At 38.9% G+C, this 16788-nt stretch overlaps 1 protein-coding gene across 5 annotated transcripts in view; it reads right to left on the bottom strand.

The window, feature by feature from the left end:
* The window catches only part of LOC103591800 (ankyrin repeat and KH domain-containing protein 1), a 142001-nt gene extending 129965 nt beyond the window's left edge, over nt 1-12036 (bottom strand). For all 5 annotated transcript variants that reach the window (XM_008574324.1, XM_008574328.1, XM_008574325.1 and 2 more), the window contains exon 1: nt 11591-12036. In XM_008574324.1, coding sequence (XP_008572546.1) covers nt 11591-11881 — 291 coding nt within the window. In that variant the 5' untranslated portion in view covers nt 11882-12036. The remainder of the gene's footprint in view (nt 1-11590) is intronic.
* Between the last annotated feature and the right edge of the window lie 4752 nt (nt 12037-16788).

Raw genomic sequence — 16788 nt, 5'->3', positions numbered from 1 at the left:
ACGAAAAAAAAAAAAAAAAAAAAAAAAAAAAAAGAATAGACAGTGGTGATGATCACACAACTTTTTGAATATATTTAAAAGACCAATATATTGCACGTTTTAAAGAGTGAATTCTATGATATGTGAATTATATTTCAATTTTTAAAACTGAGAATTTGAAAAATACTTCAGATTATTTGTTAAATTTCACATTTGATAAATACACTATGTTTATGTAGAAGAATATCTTTGTTCTTAGGGGATGTATACTAAAGTATTTAGGGGTAAAGGTGTGATGTCTGCAACCTACTTTCAAATGGTTCAGAAAATTATTTGTTTATGAAAACAGACAAAGAGAGAATGGGACAAAATGAACACAATTGGTGAATCTGAGTAAAGAATATATGGGAGAAGTTTCTTGTGCTATTCTTGCAAACTTCTAGTAAATGTGAAATTATATCAAAATAAAAAGTAACAAAAAAGAGAATGTATCCAATATAATTGAACTTCTGTCTCTTTTGGGATTTGCTCTTTGATAATGATAGTTTGTTTCACGTATATTACCGAATATAGCAATTGTACAATTTTAAAAGGCAAAAATAAAAACAGATTTAGCAGAATAAGAAAACACTTAGGGAAAAAAACACAATTAGAGTCTGATAAGAGCTGAAAGTCCTTTCAGAGTATAACATTGACATGCGATTTTGTAAAATACCTATGTCAAACTTTCTCAATTCTGCATCACTGCATACTACAAGTTCATTTATCTAGATTTAATACCATATTGAAATAGTTTTTCCAAAACTGAATTAATCTCTAACCATATAAAGGATAAAAAGTATTCTTCCTAGTATTTAATCAATAGATGAAGCATTCTGACCAATCACAAATTAGCCAATATAAGGACAAATCAGGAAAAAATGAAGATTATATTCCAAAAACATCTACTCAAAGTTAACATGGGAGGACATCAGTGAGTGCTCAGGCAGTCTCTCCTTGATAGATGCTTTTTTTTTTTATTATTTTTGTGGGGTTTTTTGGCAGCTGGCCAGTAAGGGGATCCAAACCCATGACCTATAGATGCTTTTTAATATTTCGTCAAGCTCAAGCCCTTTGATTTGCTAATATCTAATGTGATGTAATGATTATATAGGATTTATATTAAAATTTATTTTTACCCAAAGCAATCTACAGATTCAATGCAATCCCTATCAAACTCCAATGGCATTTTTTTGCAGAAATAGACCTATTAAGTAGTTAAACCTATGCTAAAATTCATACGGAATCTCAAGAGACCCTAAATAGCCAAAACAATCTTGAAAAAGAGTAACAAAGTTGAAGGACTAACACTTCCTTCAATATCAAGTAATTTCAAAACTTACTACAAAGCTGCAGTTAACAAAACAGTGTGGTACTGGCACAAGGACATACATATAAACAAATGGAATAGATCAGAGAGTCCAGAAATAAACCCTCCTATATATTACCAATTGATTTTCGACAAGGGTGCCAAAACCATTCAATGGGGAAATGACAGCTTTCAACAAATCGTGCTAGAAAAACCTGACATCCACATGCAAAAACAGGAAATTAGACTCCTATCTTATGCCATATGCAAAAATTAACTCAAAATGGATCAAAGGCATAAATTTACCAGCTAAAACTATAAAACTCTTAGAAGAAAACATTGGAGAAAATCTTCATGATGATGGATTTGGCAACAACTTCCTGGATATGACATCAAAATCACAGACAACAAGAACAGTAAAAAAAGATAAATTAGGTTTCATCAAAATCAAAAACTTGCAGATAAAAGGGTACTAGCAAGAGTGAACCCACAGAATGAGAGCAAATATTTGCAAATTATATATCTGATAGGGGATTAATATCCAGAATATATAATGAACTCCTACAACTAAACAAGAAAAAACAAACAATCCAATTTAAAAACATGCAAAGGATTTAAATAGACATTTCTCCAAAAAAGATCTACAAATGGTCAATAAGCATATGAAAAGATGCTTAAGACCACTAATCATCAGGGAAATGCAAATCAAAACCACAATGAGAAATCACTTCATACCCATTAAAATGGCTATTATCAAAAAACAAACAAAAAATAGAATATAAGTGTTGGCTAAAATGTGGAGAAACTGGAAACCTTGTACATTGCTGCTAGGAACATAAAATGATATAGCTGCCACAGAAAACAATATGGAAGTTCCTTGAAAATTAAAAATAGAATTACGGGGCCAGCCCGTGGCTCACTCGCGAGAGTGTGGTGCTGATAACACCAAGGCCACGGGTTCGGATCCTATATAGGGATGGCTGGTTAGCTCACTAGGGAGAGCGTGGTGCTGGCAACACCAAGTCAAGGGTTAAGATCCCCTTACCGGTCATCTTTAAAAAAAAAAAAAAAGAATTACCATATGATCCAGCAATTCCAATTCTGGGTATACACCCAAAAGAATTGAACACAGTGTCTCAAAGAGATACCTGTACACCTATGTTCATAACTATTAGTAATAGTAATTATATTATAATAATAATTATTATTATTATTAATTATGAACATAGCATTACTCACAATAGTCAAAAGGTGAAAGCAATCCAAGTGTCCATCAACAGATTAACAGATAAACAAAATATGGCACATATATACACAATGAAATATTATTTATCTTAAAAAGGAATGAAATTCTGACACATGCTACAACTGGATAAACCTTGAAGGCATTATGCTAAGTGAATAAAGCCAGTCACAGGATAAATACTGCATGATTCCAATTAAATGAGGTACACACAGTAGTAAAACTCATAGAGACAGAAAGTAGAATGGTGGTTGCCAGGGGATTGGGGGGAGAAGGGAATAGAGAGTTACTGTTTAATGGGTACAGAACATGAAAAAGTTCTGGAGATGGCTGTGCTGACAGTTGTATAATAATGTGAATGTACTTAATGCCACTGAACTGTACACTTAAATGTGGTTAAAATGGTATATTTTATGTTATATATATTCTTTTTTTTTTTTACATGACCGGTAAGGGGATCTTAACCCTTGACTTGGTGTTGTCAGCACCACGCTCAGCCAGTGAGCGAACCGGCCATCCCTATATGGGATCCGAACCCGGGGCCTTGGTGTTATCAGCACCTCACTCTCCCGAGTGAGCCACGGGCCGGCCCTATGTTATATATATTCTGCCACAATTTAAAAACAAAAACAAAAAAAATGGTTGAAATGGTAAATTTTACATCGTGGATATTTTACCACAATTTAAAAAAAAAAAAAACTAATTCTTAGTCTAACTGTCCTCATTACAAACTATTAAACACATCAAACTTACTTGGCAACTTAATGAACAATTCTCTTGTTCAATTCTTTGGTTTTTAAGGCTAACCCCGATGAGCATACTTGCCTTTCTCCTTTCCAAATTGCATACTAATGCAGATGAATCAAATCACAGGATACAATGGGATATCTACATTTTTTTAAAATACCCTTTCTGGGGCCAGCCCGGTGGCGCACTGCTACAGTGCGCCGCTTGGGAAGTGCGGCGGCGCTCCCGCCGAGGGTTCGGATCCCACATACAGACTGGCCGCGCACTGGCTGAGCGAGGTGCGGGTGCAACGCCGAGGGTTGCGATCCAGTTGCCGGTCCCCATCCGGTACGGGCGCGACACTGAGGGTTGCGATCCGTTGCTGGTCACGAAAAAAGACAAAAAAAGGAAAAAATAAATAAATAAATAAAAATAAAAATACCCTTTCTGGGCCGGCCCGGTGGCGCACTGCTACAGTGCGCCGCTTGGGAGCGCGGCGGCACTCCCGCCGAGGGTTCGGATCCCACATACAGACCGGTTCCCACTCACTGGCTGAGCGAGGTGCGGGCGCAACACCAAGGGTTGCGATCCCGTTGCCGGTCCTGGTCCGGTACGGGTGCGACACTGAGAGTTGCGATCCGTTGCCAGACACGAAAAAAAGACAAAAAAAGGAAAAAAAATTTAAAAATAAATAAAAAATAAATAAAAAATAAAAATACCCTTTCTTTGAGAACAGTATGTGTACTGGGAGAGAGCAAAATGTGCTCTTTAACAAATAGTTGCTAAATTTCAAATAAAAAAATATTTTTAAAGAGCCTTATATACAACTTCACTTCCTGGTTTAGGTAAATTTGGAAGGAAGAAAGGTAAACTAGTCAGTCATCATAAGGCACCTGATCTTCATTCATAGGAACCATGCACTATCAATAGCACAGCACATAGATTTTAATTTTTACAAAATAATTACAGTATTAATATTGCAAAACCAGTGTTTCCCACATTGACAAAGGTACAAAGTTGGGCATATGCCTTTCTATATCAGTGGTTGTAATTATTTCTTAATCCTTTTAAAATGAATAATGAAAGGACTGAACTTTTCAATTAAGTTAATTTCTAAATGACCTTACAATATTGTTCCTTCTATACTTAGTGGTACTCAGTGGTACACCTTAATATGCTGATCTACATGGCTGTCACCAATTTCATTAAATGATATAAAACTTTTTCAACAAGGCCAACTATGTATGATATGCTAGTTTGATATAAGCATTTCTTAAGCAACTAATTAAATTCACTGGGACAATGCATCAGAAGAGAGACAGCAAGACAATCTACAAGGTAAGAAAACTAGAATGGGAATTAGATGACCTATTTTCTAGTCCTGACTGCTACACATTAGCTGTGTAATCCTGGACAGGTCACTTAGCGTGATAGTTCCCAGACTTTTGAGGCTTTACCCGTTGTCCTGACGTGAAGTTACCAATGTGACATTCTGTCAAGTACAGATATTTGTAAAATTCATTTTGTAAAAGTAGGAAAGGCATCATCTCAAAATACAAAAAAGTGTGGGGGGGAAGGCTATATGAGAAATTCACTGCATTGCCTTTATTTTCCTCATTTCACTTTAGATCTATGAAAACTCAACAGGGACTAAGCAACGATTTATTGGAGAAACAGCATTTGGTAACCAAAAACTGCCTATTTCTTAATCTGAAGAAGCAAAACAGTAGCATGGGCTCTGGATTCAATAGCAGATTCAAATCCTAGCTTTACCGCTTACTAATTGTATAACATTTTAACAATTTTTTTATTTTGGGGGGTTTTTTTGGATTTATAACTTCATTTCTCTGAGCCTACATTTATTCATCTATAAAAATGGGGATAATACCTATCTCAAAGGGGTGGTGAAACAAGTAAACAAAGCAACAAAAGTATCTAGTACGATACTGGCATATAATAAGCATTCAATAAATTGTAGCAGTTACCTAAAATGAGATAAGATTATCACCAAGATTCTGTGACTCCATAGACAAGCAACAGGAGAGGGAAATGTGATCAACAAGGTCCGATAAGACAGATATATTAAAACAGTTGCTTTATAGTGGGTAAAGAAAAAAAAAAGAATTGATTTTATTTCTTACAACTTTGGTTCCAAAAGAAGATAAATACACAGGCAGGCCAGTTAGCTCAGTTGGTTAGAGCACAGCCTTGTAACACCAAGGTCACAGGTTCAGATACCCAAACCAGCCAGCTGCCAAAAAAAAAAAAAAAAGGAAAAACAAAGATAAATTTTTTAAAAACCACAATTAGGGGCCGGCCCAGTGGCGCACTGGAGAGTGCGCCGCTTGGGAGCATGGCGGCACTCCCGCTGAGGGTTCGGATCCCATGTGGAGACCGGTTCCCGCTCACTGGCTGAGCGCAGTGCGAGCGCAACACCCAGGGTTGCGATCCCGTTGCCGGTCCCCGGTACGGGCGCAACACCGAGGGTTGCGATCCCGTTACTGGTCAGTAAAACAAACAAACAAACAAACAAAAAAAAACACCACAATTAGTAGACCTGTCATTTCTTTTCTATTTACTTGCCAACTCAAGACTAATGCTTTTTAAAACTCTTTTGCTTTTCTCTAAAGCAACATATTTTATTTATCTATCATCAAATCAGAAGGCCAAAACTGATTCTCAAGATCATCTAGTCCATCATCACTCTATCAGACAGGCTGAGAAAGAAATGTGCCTCAATTGTTCTCCATGCTTCATTAATAACATGATTTATCACTTGAATTTTTTTAAAAGTCTAAATTCCTCTCAAATTTACCCATTTAAAAATCTCACATAAATAGTATATTACCTCTTGCGTAATAGGGAAAAATAAAAATACATATTTGTACTTTCATAAAGAAATTCTGAAAGGATATACAAAACATTAAAAGTATAGAGGGCAGGATACATGGTAGCACTGTATCTGCCCTTATATTAGTTTGACTTATGAACTGTATGAATGTAATCACTTACTGAAAATGTACTAAATAATAATAATTTTAAAAAACCCTCTCATACCTCAAGTTTCACAGTAAAGTTTTCTCCACCCATACTAACCAACTCTGCATTAATCCACCATTCATATAATCATACTCATCAACACATCATTTTATATGTAAAATCTTAAGGCTTTACAGAATGAAGCTTGTGGAAGGTTGATACTAATGCAGTATACAACAAATTGTTATAGTAATAACATGTAACTTTTTCAATAAATACATCCAATGCCTCCAAAATTTGCCCACTAGAATACAAAGTTATATTTCCTATTTTATCTCTACTTATGATAATTTACGGAATAAAGTTCTTTCTCCATTGAACTAAAAGTCTCCATAAAGGTTTTTTAAAAATTCATTTTCATGGACAAATGAAGTTTTGACAATATAATATTTTAAGGAAAATAACATTTAAGTTAAAATAATATTTTAAGTGAAAGTTCCCCAAAATGATAAATTTAACACAGAAAATTTACAGCAGTACTTGCTAGTTTTACATTAAACCTTTCAGTACCTTCTTTTTCTCCCTTGTTCAGGTTATGTGTAAGCCCTGAGATGCTATTAAAAGCAGTGACTCACCTTGTTTACCTGAAGTTTGAATACAGAGTATTCATGACAAATTGTTATCCCTGATGACAAGAGTGGCCTCTAGACCAGTGGTTCTCAACCAGGAGTGATTGTGCTCCCAGAAGAGACTTTTAGCAATGTCTGAAGAATTTCTGGCTGTCACAATTGGGTGGGTTCTACTGACATCTAACGGGTAGAGGCCAGGGATGCTGCTAATGCACAGGAAAGCTCTTCACAACAAAGAATTATCAGGCCCAAAATGTCAATATGTTGCTGTTGAGAAACCCTGTTCTAGATTATAGATCACAAGTAACCCTAAAGAAAATGACCCAGCTCCTTTCTTACTGGAGAAAATTAGGATAGGATTTCTATATGGCCTGTACTTTTTGACTTTAAAACTAATCTTCAGACGGGAAAAAAAAGGTCCCTACAAACCATTTGCTATAATTTCAGAGCTGCAAACAATTTCTGTGCACTTTCACATAATTGTAAATATGTGGCACCTGCCTCATGAAAAAAACCTCAATATGATATAAAGCTATGATTTCTAATTTGATATCTGTCTTTGAACATGTACAGACACATACATAGACATACAGTCCTAGAAAACTTACTGAAGAAAAAGTTTAATATTGGTTACCTTGAAGGGTGGGATTTGAAGGGTTAGTGTGGGTGGGAAAAAGGACTTCTTTTCACCTTATATCTACTATCTATACTGTTGAATTTTTCACCATGAGACTATATTACTTCTGTAATCATTTTAAAAGTAGGATGTCACACATATATACATACTGTATATGCATACATTCTTATGACAGAAAAATTAAAAATCATAAATCTCACTAAAGACCTTCCTTTAGGAATTTTGTTTTTCTTTCAACTTGCTTAAAAAAAAAAAAAGACTACATGGGGCCGGCCCGTGGCTCACTCGGGAGAGTGCGGTGCTGATAACACCAAGGCCCCGGGTTCGGATCCCACATAGGGATGGCCAGTTCGCTCACTGGCTGAGCGTGGTGCTGACAACACCAAGTCAAGGGTTAAGATCCCCTTACCGGTCATCCTTATGAGAAAAAAAAAAAAAAAAAAAAAGACTACAATTCTAAAATTAGCATTTAAAAATTGGTTTTTATTGCAGCTCTCTTTAAAATAGCCAAGAGTTAGAACCAACCTAAATGTCTATCAATGGACAAGTGGATAAGGAAAATGTGGTATATATACACCATGGAATACCACTCTGCCATTAAAAAAAAGAATGAAATTCTGCCATTCGCAGCAACATGGATGAACTTAGAGAAAATTACGTTAAATGAAATGTCAGACACAGAAAGAGAAATACTTCATGTCCTCACTCATAAGTGGGAGCTAAAAAAAAATAAACAAATAAAAAAGAAAGAAAGATAAAACAATCACAATAATTCATTCAACTTTCAAAATGAGAACAGAACTAAGGCCACCAGAGTAAGGGTGGACGGGTAGCAAGAAATTGGTAAAGGGTCACAAAAAATGATTACATTGTACAATGTTGAATATTCTAATTATCCTGATTTGAGCATCACATATTGCATAAAGGTTTTGATATTCAATGTGGTACTCCATAGATATGTACAATCAATTTATGCTTCAATAAAAATTAAAATTAAAATTAAAAGAATTTTTAAAAAAATTTTAACCTGACCTCTATTCTGAACAATGGGTACATTTCAATAGGATTCAATGCAATTCTGACTCTTCTATTCAAGGCCTTAGACAGCTAAGATGAACAGGTTCAGTATGCCTCAAGAAATATAAGACAGGTATTTTTAAAATACCTAAAAGAACCATAGATCCCAAGTAGTAGCATTCCCTCAGCACAATTCTAATATAAAAAATGTACTGAAAGACCTAAGCCCCTTCCTCAAACTAAAACGTCTTTTGACCTGGCCAGCAAGGGAAAGTAGCTTGTTTTTTCTCAGCTCTTGGCTCTGATAATAAATAGAAAAGAAGTCCTTAGAGTATCTACTCCCCTGTACACAAAATGTATAGGACTTCAACTAATGAACAAATACACTAGGTCTCCACATTTCTTACTCATTTCTCACCTAGTCCTGTCCCATTTGGGTAACAAGACAAACTTCACTCCCAAACTACACATCAACTCATCATCTTTCTGTATGTCTAGGTATTTGCTTCTAAAATATTTAGGGAAAATTAAAATGAGGATTTTTGTATTACTCATCATATGCCAGTTAAGTGAGAATTTTTTAAAGAACATTATGATCTCTTCACACTGGAAATTCAAAGACAATAATATGGGAGAATACAGCTTATCTTATCAGAGAGAAAACAGAAGAGTCAAGGAATTTGCTTGGGCAAAATAGGTCATTTCATTCACAAAGGCATAAACTGTGCCCTACCCCACATACTACATAGCAAAGACTAGATACTCCAGGAATTTCTTCTCTATGTGATGTAGGAAAAAGGGACACAAAAACAAAATTTCCTTTCTCCACAGGTTAAGAAAAAAATCTATATGCACATTTAGCATCACTAAGATTAGGCTAAAGTCTGTGGGTATTCTAGAAACCTCCATTCCAAAAATGAGGTCTACATATACACCTAATACCTAAATCCTTTTTAGGCACAGAAAACACAAGTAAACAGGAGAACAAGGGGTTCTTCTACCGTTAGCTGCTATTAAATGGGTATAGGAATCATGAATACAGTACATGATTTCTACAATAAATGTCAAAAAACACAAAAGGTATGAATTCTGCTCATAGCTTTAACCACATAGTCTGGATATTCCAAATGATACTATACACCAGTGTCCTTCAAAAAGCTCATGAAAAGATTTGTATTATCTTTTAATTCTATTTTCCCCTGAACTTTTTGAAGTACCCTTGTGTGTGTGTGTGTGTGTGTGTGTGTGTGTGTACACGTGTGTGTGTGCACGGAGAGAGAGAGAGATTGATTTATGACTCTGGATACTCACTAGCACTCTATCTTTGCAGAAATTTAAGAATACTATTTGTATAAAAACAAATGAGTGATCTTTCATCTCACCCATGACAATTATGTAAAAATGGCCAAGAAAATCAAGGACACCCTCTTTCCACCACATTTTGATCAAAGCAAACCTTTTCAGATTCTCCGTTAAAAATGTCAAAGAAAAATAAACTCTGACCCTTAGAGTGTAGAGTCTAAAGATATCCCCCCACTTTGTTTCACAGCTAAAAAGGACATGTGATCTAGGTTCATCTCTCATCAAGTTTCACTGAAAGTATAAAAGAAAGCCTTCCACAAGACAAAGAGTGGGGGTGCTCCACAGACTCTCCCCATAACTGCCTCCTCAAACAAAATTCTTGTCCCATTCTGTCTTAGAAGTTATTTCCCTTATAGTGAAATTCAAAGACACAAACATTCTGGAGACTATCTCACCTTATAACCAACACACAGTTTTTCCAAAGCAAAATGCTGGGGTCGGAATATACTAAGATTTTAAATCTAAAGAAACCCTGTTCAGACCTAGAATAAGACACTGAAGTAACTGTAGTCTACCACCCACAACTAATCTCTCCTTATTCCTCTCAAATACAAGAGCCAGAATCGTTTGCACATACAAAGAAATTCCTGTACTTTAACACCTAGACCAGAGGTTAAAATAATTGGTCACGGGGGATGAACCAGACACCTTAGAACCGAAATAGAAGAAATACTCTAAGCACTTAAAACAATAATCATCACAGGACTGTACTACAAGGGTACTTCAAAAAGTTCATGAAAAGATTCATATTATCTTTTAATTCTATTTTTCCAAGAACTTTTTTAGTACCCTCGTATAACCAAGCCATAGTGAAGGGGGGAAAGTACATATAAAATATCCCCTTTTTCCCTAGAGCCCAAAAGATGATGCTGCCTACTGCCCTAGGTTGCTCAGACCTGACAATGTGTACACATAAGACTGTATGCATAAGAGTTAAAAGAAAAGAAAGACCTGATAACTAATTTCCCTCACTGCAAAAGACAAGGTGCCTATAGGGCGTCCCATCGCCAAGCCTAAAAACCTCAGAGTTCAGCTATATAGCCATTCCGAAGCTCAGAGATGCATTGGAACTTCCTTTTCCTAACTTCACAAAAGGTCCCGGGAGCAGCAGTCACGTGATTTCTCAGGATAAAAGCTGAGAGGCCCTTAATACTCACCTGTTTCAAACTGAAGAGGAAAAATAAGAACCCTCCTTAAATACACAGCAAGGCATAAAGCAAATAAATGTACTCCTCAACCTTAGGGATAAGCATATACTGTTAGAGAAACGATCTTTGAGCTAGCTAACTCTGTCTCTGTCTCTCTGTCTCTGTCTCTCTCTCTCAGTACCAAGGGCAGGGACTCTGGCAAGACCCCGCCCCCCCATCTCCAAAGCGGGGTGGGCGGGAGGTAGCCTGAGGAGTAGTCCTTGTTCCCGCGCGAAGCTCAGAGACCAAAGAACTCCCTATTGTGGGTCTACGGATGGTGACGGGAACCCGTCCCGGTTCAGCCGCGGGCTGAAGAGTAAGCCGAAGGCTCAGTAGGCCCGCACTGCCGCCACGGCCGCCATGGAGCCGGCCGCTGTCAGAGAAGGACTCCGCCCGGGAAGCGGGAGGGTGGCCCCGGCCCCGTGCCGGCCCAGAGAATTCACGCCTCACGCTGTGTGGGAGGCGGGGGTCCTGGAGCCTTACCTCAGACACCTCGTCCTCATCGCTGCCAGAGACACCACCTCCACCCCCGGTCCTCAGCACGGCAGCCGCCAACTTGAAATCCAGCGCCGCGTCCCCTCCGCCCGCACCGTTGCCTCCGCCACCGACTACCGGCGCTGGCCCGGCCTCCCCAAAGAGCCTCACAGTGCGGATCCCCAGACCGACCCCTCCCGGTGGAGGCGGCTCCGAGGCCCCGGCTGGGACGGATCGCGGAGCCACAGAGTCCAGGTCCTCCTCAAAGGAGGTGCCGCCGCCTCCGCCGTCGGTCAGCATGGTTCGCACGCGGAGCCGGAGACGCTGCCGAGTCACTCGCGGCCACCGCCGCCGCTGATCCCGAGAAGGAGAGGAGCAGCAGGAGGAAGAAGCGTCTCCTTCCCCCCCGTCCCAGCAGCGCCACTAACTTCTCACTGCCTAACCTGCTGTCTCCCGCCCTCTCGACTCGCCACTGGCTGCAGTTCGCCGAAGGCTGCAGATCATTGGCCAAGGTGACCTGTCGCTCAAGCTCTTCGTCACGCGCCTCTCGCTGGCTCGCGGCCCCCAAGCTGCGTTGACCCGTGCAGGCCTAGGCGGTTGCGAACACCCGCCTCCTACGCCCCATGAATCGACTTCCGGTCTTTTTCTATGTCTATTGGCCAACTTCTTTGACTATCGCGTTACGACCTTAAAATGGATTAGTTGGCCTTGTTTTCAGTCATAGTGACCCCTAACAATGGGAGACTTCATTGGCAACATAAAGTGTCGGTCACGTTGTCACAGAACGTCGCGTGGTACAATTGGCCGGTGAAGGTACCATTCGCCCCGCCCTCATCTGAGGTGACGGGAAAGGGCTGGGGAATTTCCAGTTCTGATTAAAATGACGGCTGAAGTGACGACCCGAAAGAATTGGTAAATTTTGGAACAGACTTCACCCTGCGTTTGGTGAAGCATATACGTCAAAGATACAAGAGGCTCTGAGGTAACGTGGATCCCACCTGTCGCTCTCCGCCGAGCGCCCAGACTATGGCCGGAGGATAGCTGCACGGGGATTGGAGGAAAGAAGCAATCAGTCTCAGCGAGGCCCCTCCTTCCTGCCATTGCCTGGTTGGAGGAGCGTAGCGTCAGTCACTGGAGCGCTCGCCACCTCTGGGACAGGTGAGACTGTGACATCTCTGCTTCTGGCGATTGGGGAGGGAGTAGGGGGCAGGGAGCGGCGAGGAGTCTGGCCGATCCTGCTTCGCGACTCCCGCCTTTGCGAGTTGAGCCCCGCGCGCGGAACTGAGGGGATCGGGGAAGCTGCTTGGGATGGCCACTCTGAGGCGACTCGGCCCGCCCGCGTGCCGGGACGTGGCTGGGCGCGGCGGTTCCACAGCCTTCGGGCGGGAGCGCCCCGCGGGGCCGCGTTCTCTTGCTTGTGAAAGGCGGCGGTCCTGAGAGCTGGACAGCGCCATCTCTCAGTACCGGGAACTGTCCCACGAAGAAAGGTGGGATGGCTACGGGCAGCGCGCGGAATTCTACCACAGGGCTGAGCACAGGAAGAAGAGTGCGTGCTCTGGGGCCATCTCGAGTTCTGGAGCCAACACTTATTTGCTGGCTGACCTCAGCGCGTTTGTTTCACCTCTGTGACTTTCAGTTCACTCTTCTGAAAAATGGGAGTAATATTAGTACCTTCCTCATTGGGTGGTGGTTGTTAATAAATTACATGACAACATACAACGCTTAGCAAAGGGCCAAACTCATAGGAGACTCATTCTTGTTAGTTACTGCTTCAGTTCTCCACCCGCCCTTGGTTCCTGCCAGCCAAACTACTCCTACTCAGATCTGTGATGCAAAACAAGGTTCCATCCTCTAAGGATCTCTCTCTTCTCTTCTCCCTCTCTCTCTCTCTCTCTCTCTCTCTCTCTCTCTCTCTCTTTCTCTTCTCTTCTCTTCTCTCTCTCTCTCTCTCTCTCTCTCTCTCTCCTCGCTTCTCTCTCTCTCTTCTCTCCTCGCTTCTCTCTCTCTCTTCTCTCCTCTCTTCTCTCTCTCTCTCTCATCTCTCTATCTCTCTCATCTCTCTCTATCTCTCTATCTCTATCTCTAATCTACCTACCTATCTATCTTTATCTCCTTTGTCAATAAGGAGGGTTAAAAATGTTCAGGTTCCAACTAATCCAGTCAATGATCAAAGATCACAAGAAAAGAGTTTGGTGGTTTGTATGGTAAATGTCCTTTGACCCAGAGAATGTCCATATGATAACAGAGGTTGGTTAAAAACAAAAGACTTGTTATTCTCTTCTCTCATAACTTTAACAAAGGTCTTTATGTGTCTTGATTGTGCAATATTTAATATTTCATCTCCCTTAAACTTGGATCTGAGAATTCTATAAAGAATATAATGACTTTTTAAAAATGACACTAAAAGTTGATTCTGCCAAACATTTATTTAAAGAACAGTTTAAGATTGTGAACATTTCTTTGGCTTGGTAATTTGCCACTTTGACATTTCACATGCAAAGAAGGACAGTGTTTTCTATGAGCAGAACATGTTAGGTAAACGTTCTTTCTAAATAATAAATCAGTTGTAGAAAATGGGACAAAGTCTTATACCTATTCTACAGAACTATTTTGATGTAAATGCCATGTACACAGGCTTTAGTTAGCATTTGTGGAACTTAATTAGCCTATATCCTGAGTGCTGTTTAAATTTTCGAGGCATGTGTGACTAGGTCGCAACCCAAACTAATAGCACCAACAAAAGAAACCTAGCACTACCCAACCCACTTCAAAGCTGGATTATCAAGAATTGGTATGGATACATCCTTAGGCAAAAACAGGTATTGACTAGTGCAACATTACAAAGGAACTACTTGTCATTCCTACCACTAATACAAAAATAATTTCTGACGCAACTCCCTGAACAAACTCATTAAATTCTTTAAACAAATGTAATGAATCTCAAGGACAAGAGGGAAAGGAAATCTGGGTATATACACTTTTCCCAGTATATTTGAGAGTGGAAAATGCACTCTTTACCCAATGCCTTAGCAGCCAACCCTGAGTATAGCCAGAGAAATATGATTGAGCAATAATCTTTGTTTCACCTGAACCTTTACCTAAGACACTTGTCAGTAGTTTGACAGTCAATGTGGAAAGAGGAACTCCCAGTCTCCTAGATTTGGGTGACTGCTTATATAGAGTCTGTATTAAATGTGACTTAATATTTCCATATATATACAACAATCCTATGGTTTTACAAAGGTCATAACTAATTGAGAAGTCATCACCATATCAAGTAATATATTTGGTGAATATATAAAAACACTCAATCATTCAAAATATCAATAAGTTATTCATGTGATTTAATGAGTAACCTTGGTTTTGTTATATTATATCTTAAGATGGTACTTGCTACTAAATAAAAAGTAATACACTAATTTTCCAAAGGCTGAGTTACTAGCTACAGCAAAATCTTTCATAAAAATATATTTTTTTAAAGTGAGTATTAGAGTAAAATGTATTCCCACAGAAAACCAGTGGGAATAGTTATTAGGGTGTATTTGTAAAGTGTTTAATAGCACTCTCTTCCTTTTGAACATCTTTCAGACAGGGAAGGAAAACTGTATAGGAAAAAAAAGGAAAACTGTATAGCCCAAGGATTGTTAAAACTTCTGAGGTAGTAAAAGGCTTCATTCCTCATAATATGAGACTGACAAACTAAGTCATAGATACAGGGACTTTAGCTACATGTAGTTCTTTCACATGCAACGTGCGTTTCCTTAAGACATTTAATTTCTTTTTTTTTTTTTTTCCTAAAAAGATGACCGGTAAGGGGATCTTAACCCTTGACTTGGTGTTGTCAGCACCATGCTCAACCAGTGAGCTAACCAGCCATCCCTATATGGGATCTGAACCGTAGCCTTGGTGTTATCAGCAACACACTCTCCCGAGTGAGCCATGGGCCAGCCCCAAGACATTTCATTTCTATGTGCCAGTCCTTCTCAGTTCAGCCAGATATATAAGGAAAGTAAACCAACAATTTATTGCACTTGTGTGTTATGTCACTTAACCTTTATAATAATTCTATTCAGATTTCACCCATCTTCAAAAAGGTTAAATAACTTGCCCAGGGTTATAAGGCCATTATATGGAAAGGGATTTGAATTTATTTCTGCCCGATGACAAAACCCATGCTCTTCCCACTATATCACACTGATGCCATGGTACCCGCAAATTCAGAGGAACTTCATTGATCAGGTAAATGTATTCCAGCTATTATATCCTTCTCATAAACCTGCTAATTAGCACTCTAGTTGGAGTTATCCCTGATTACTACCAAACATATCTTCCTCTTTTATAACAGTTGAAAACATTTAATTTAAAACTTGCCTCCTGGTTTCTTCAACTACGTTCTTAGTTTTTTAGGTCGTGTAATTTCACACTAAAAAATCTAATAGTTAATACATTCACATTGTTCAAATTTCAAAAAGAATTAAAGAAAAATATGAGGAAAAGAGTTCTTTTACTTTGCCCACTAAATACCCAGATCCCCTCTCATAAGTAAGTCATGTTATTAGGTTTTTAAATATCTTGCTAGAGATTATTATACATATATGAACAATTTCATACATGTTGATTTATTTTTTCCTTTGAACACAAATACCAGCATAACATACACAATTTTGCACCTTGCTTTTTTCACTTAATTGGGAGATGTTTCATGTCATATATAAAAAGCTTTGTCATTCTTGTTTACTACTTCATAATATTCTATTGATCAAATGTACCATAATTTATTTTATTTATCCAGTTCTATAATGTTGAAATTTTTTTATTTTTAGTATTAACAAACAGTGCTACAATGTCTAACTTTCTAACCCACTCTCTATCCTCTAGGAAGTGATGGGGACATGTTAGTTAATGGAAAAGCCATAAAATTACAACTAGACTAGGGCTGCCACTTTTTTGGACTATAGTCGAATACACCTGCAAGATGTCTAGCAACATGTAGGAAGTGGGCATACAAGAAAACATAGAGCTTTGTCTACAACTGGACTATCCCCACCATGCAGCCTAAGAAACTTATGCCAAATTATTCAGAAAGTTACCTAGAGTTTAGTCTGCTACTGAACCCACCCTTCCTGAAAAAGGGCAAAATATCATACACACACAAAATGCCTGCTTGCACACTAGAAGTTCTATCCTTGCTGTCTGCCCAACAAGAA

Source organism: Galeopterus variegatus, unplaced genomic scaffold, assembly GCF_000696425.1.
Source record: "Galeopterus variegatus unplaced genomic scaffold, G_variegatus-3.0.2 Scaffold1032, whole genome shotgun sequence".
Lineage (NCBI taxonomy): Eukaryota > Metazoa > Chordata > Mammalia > Dermoptera > Cynocephalidae > Galeopterus > Galeopterus variegatus.
Note: the sequence above shows the minus strand (reverse complement) of the source record. Positions and strands in the feature narration are given on the sequence as shown.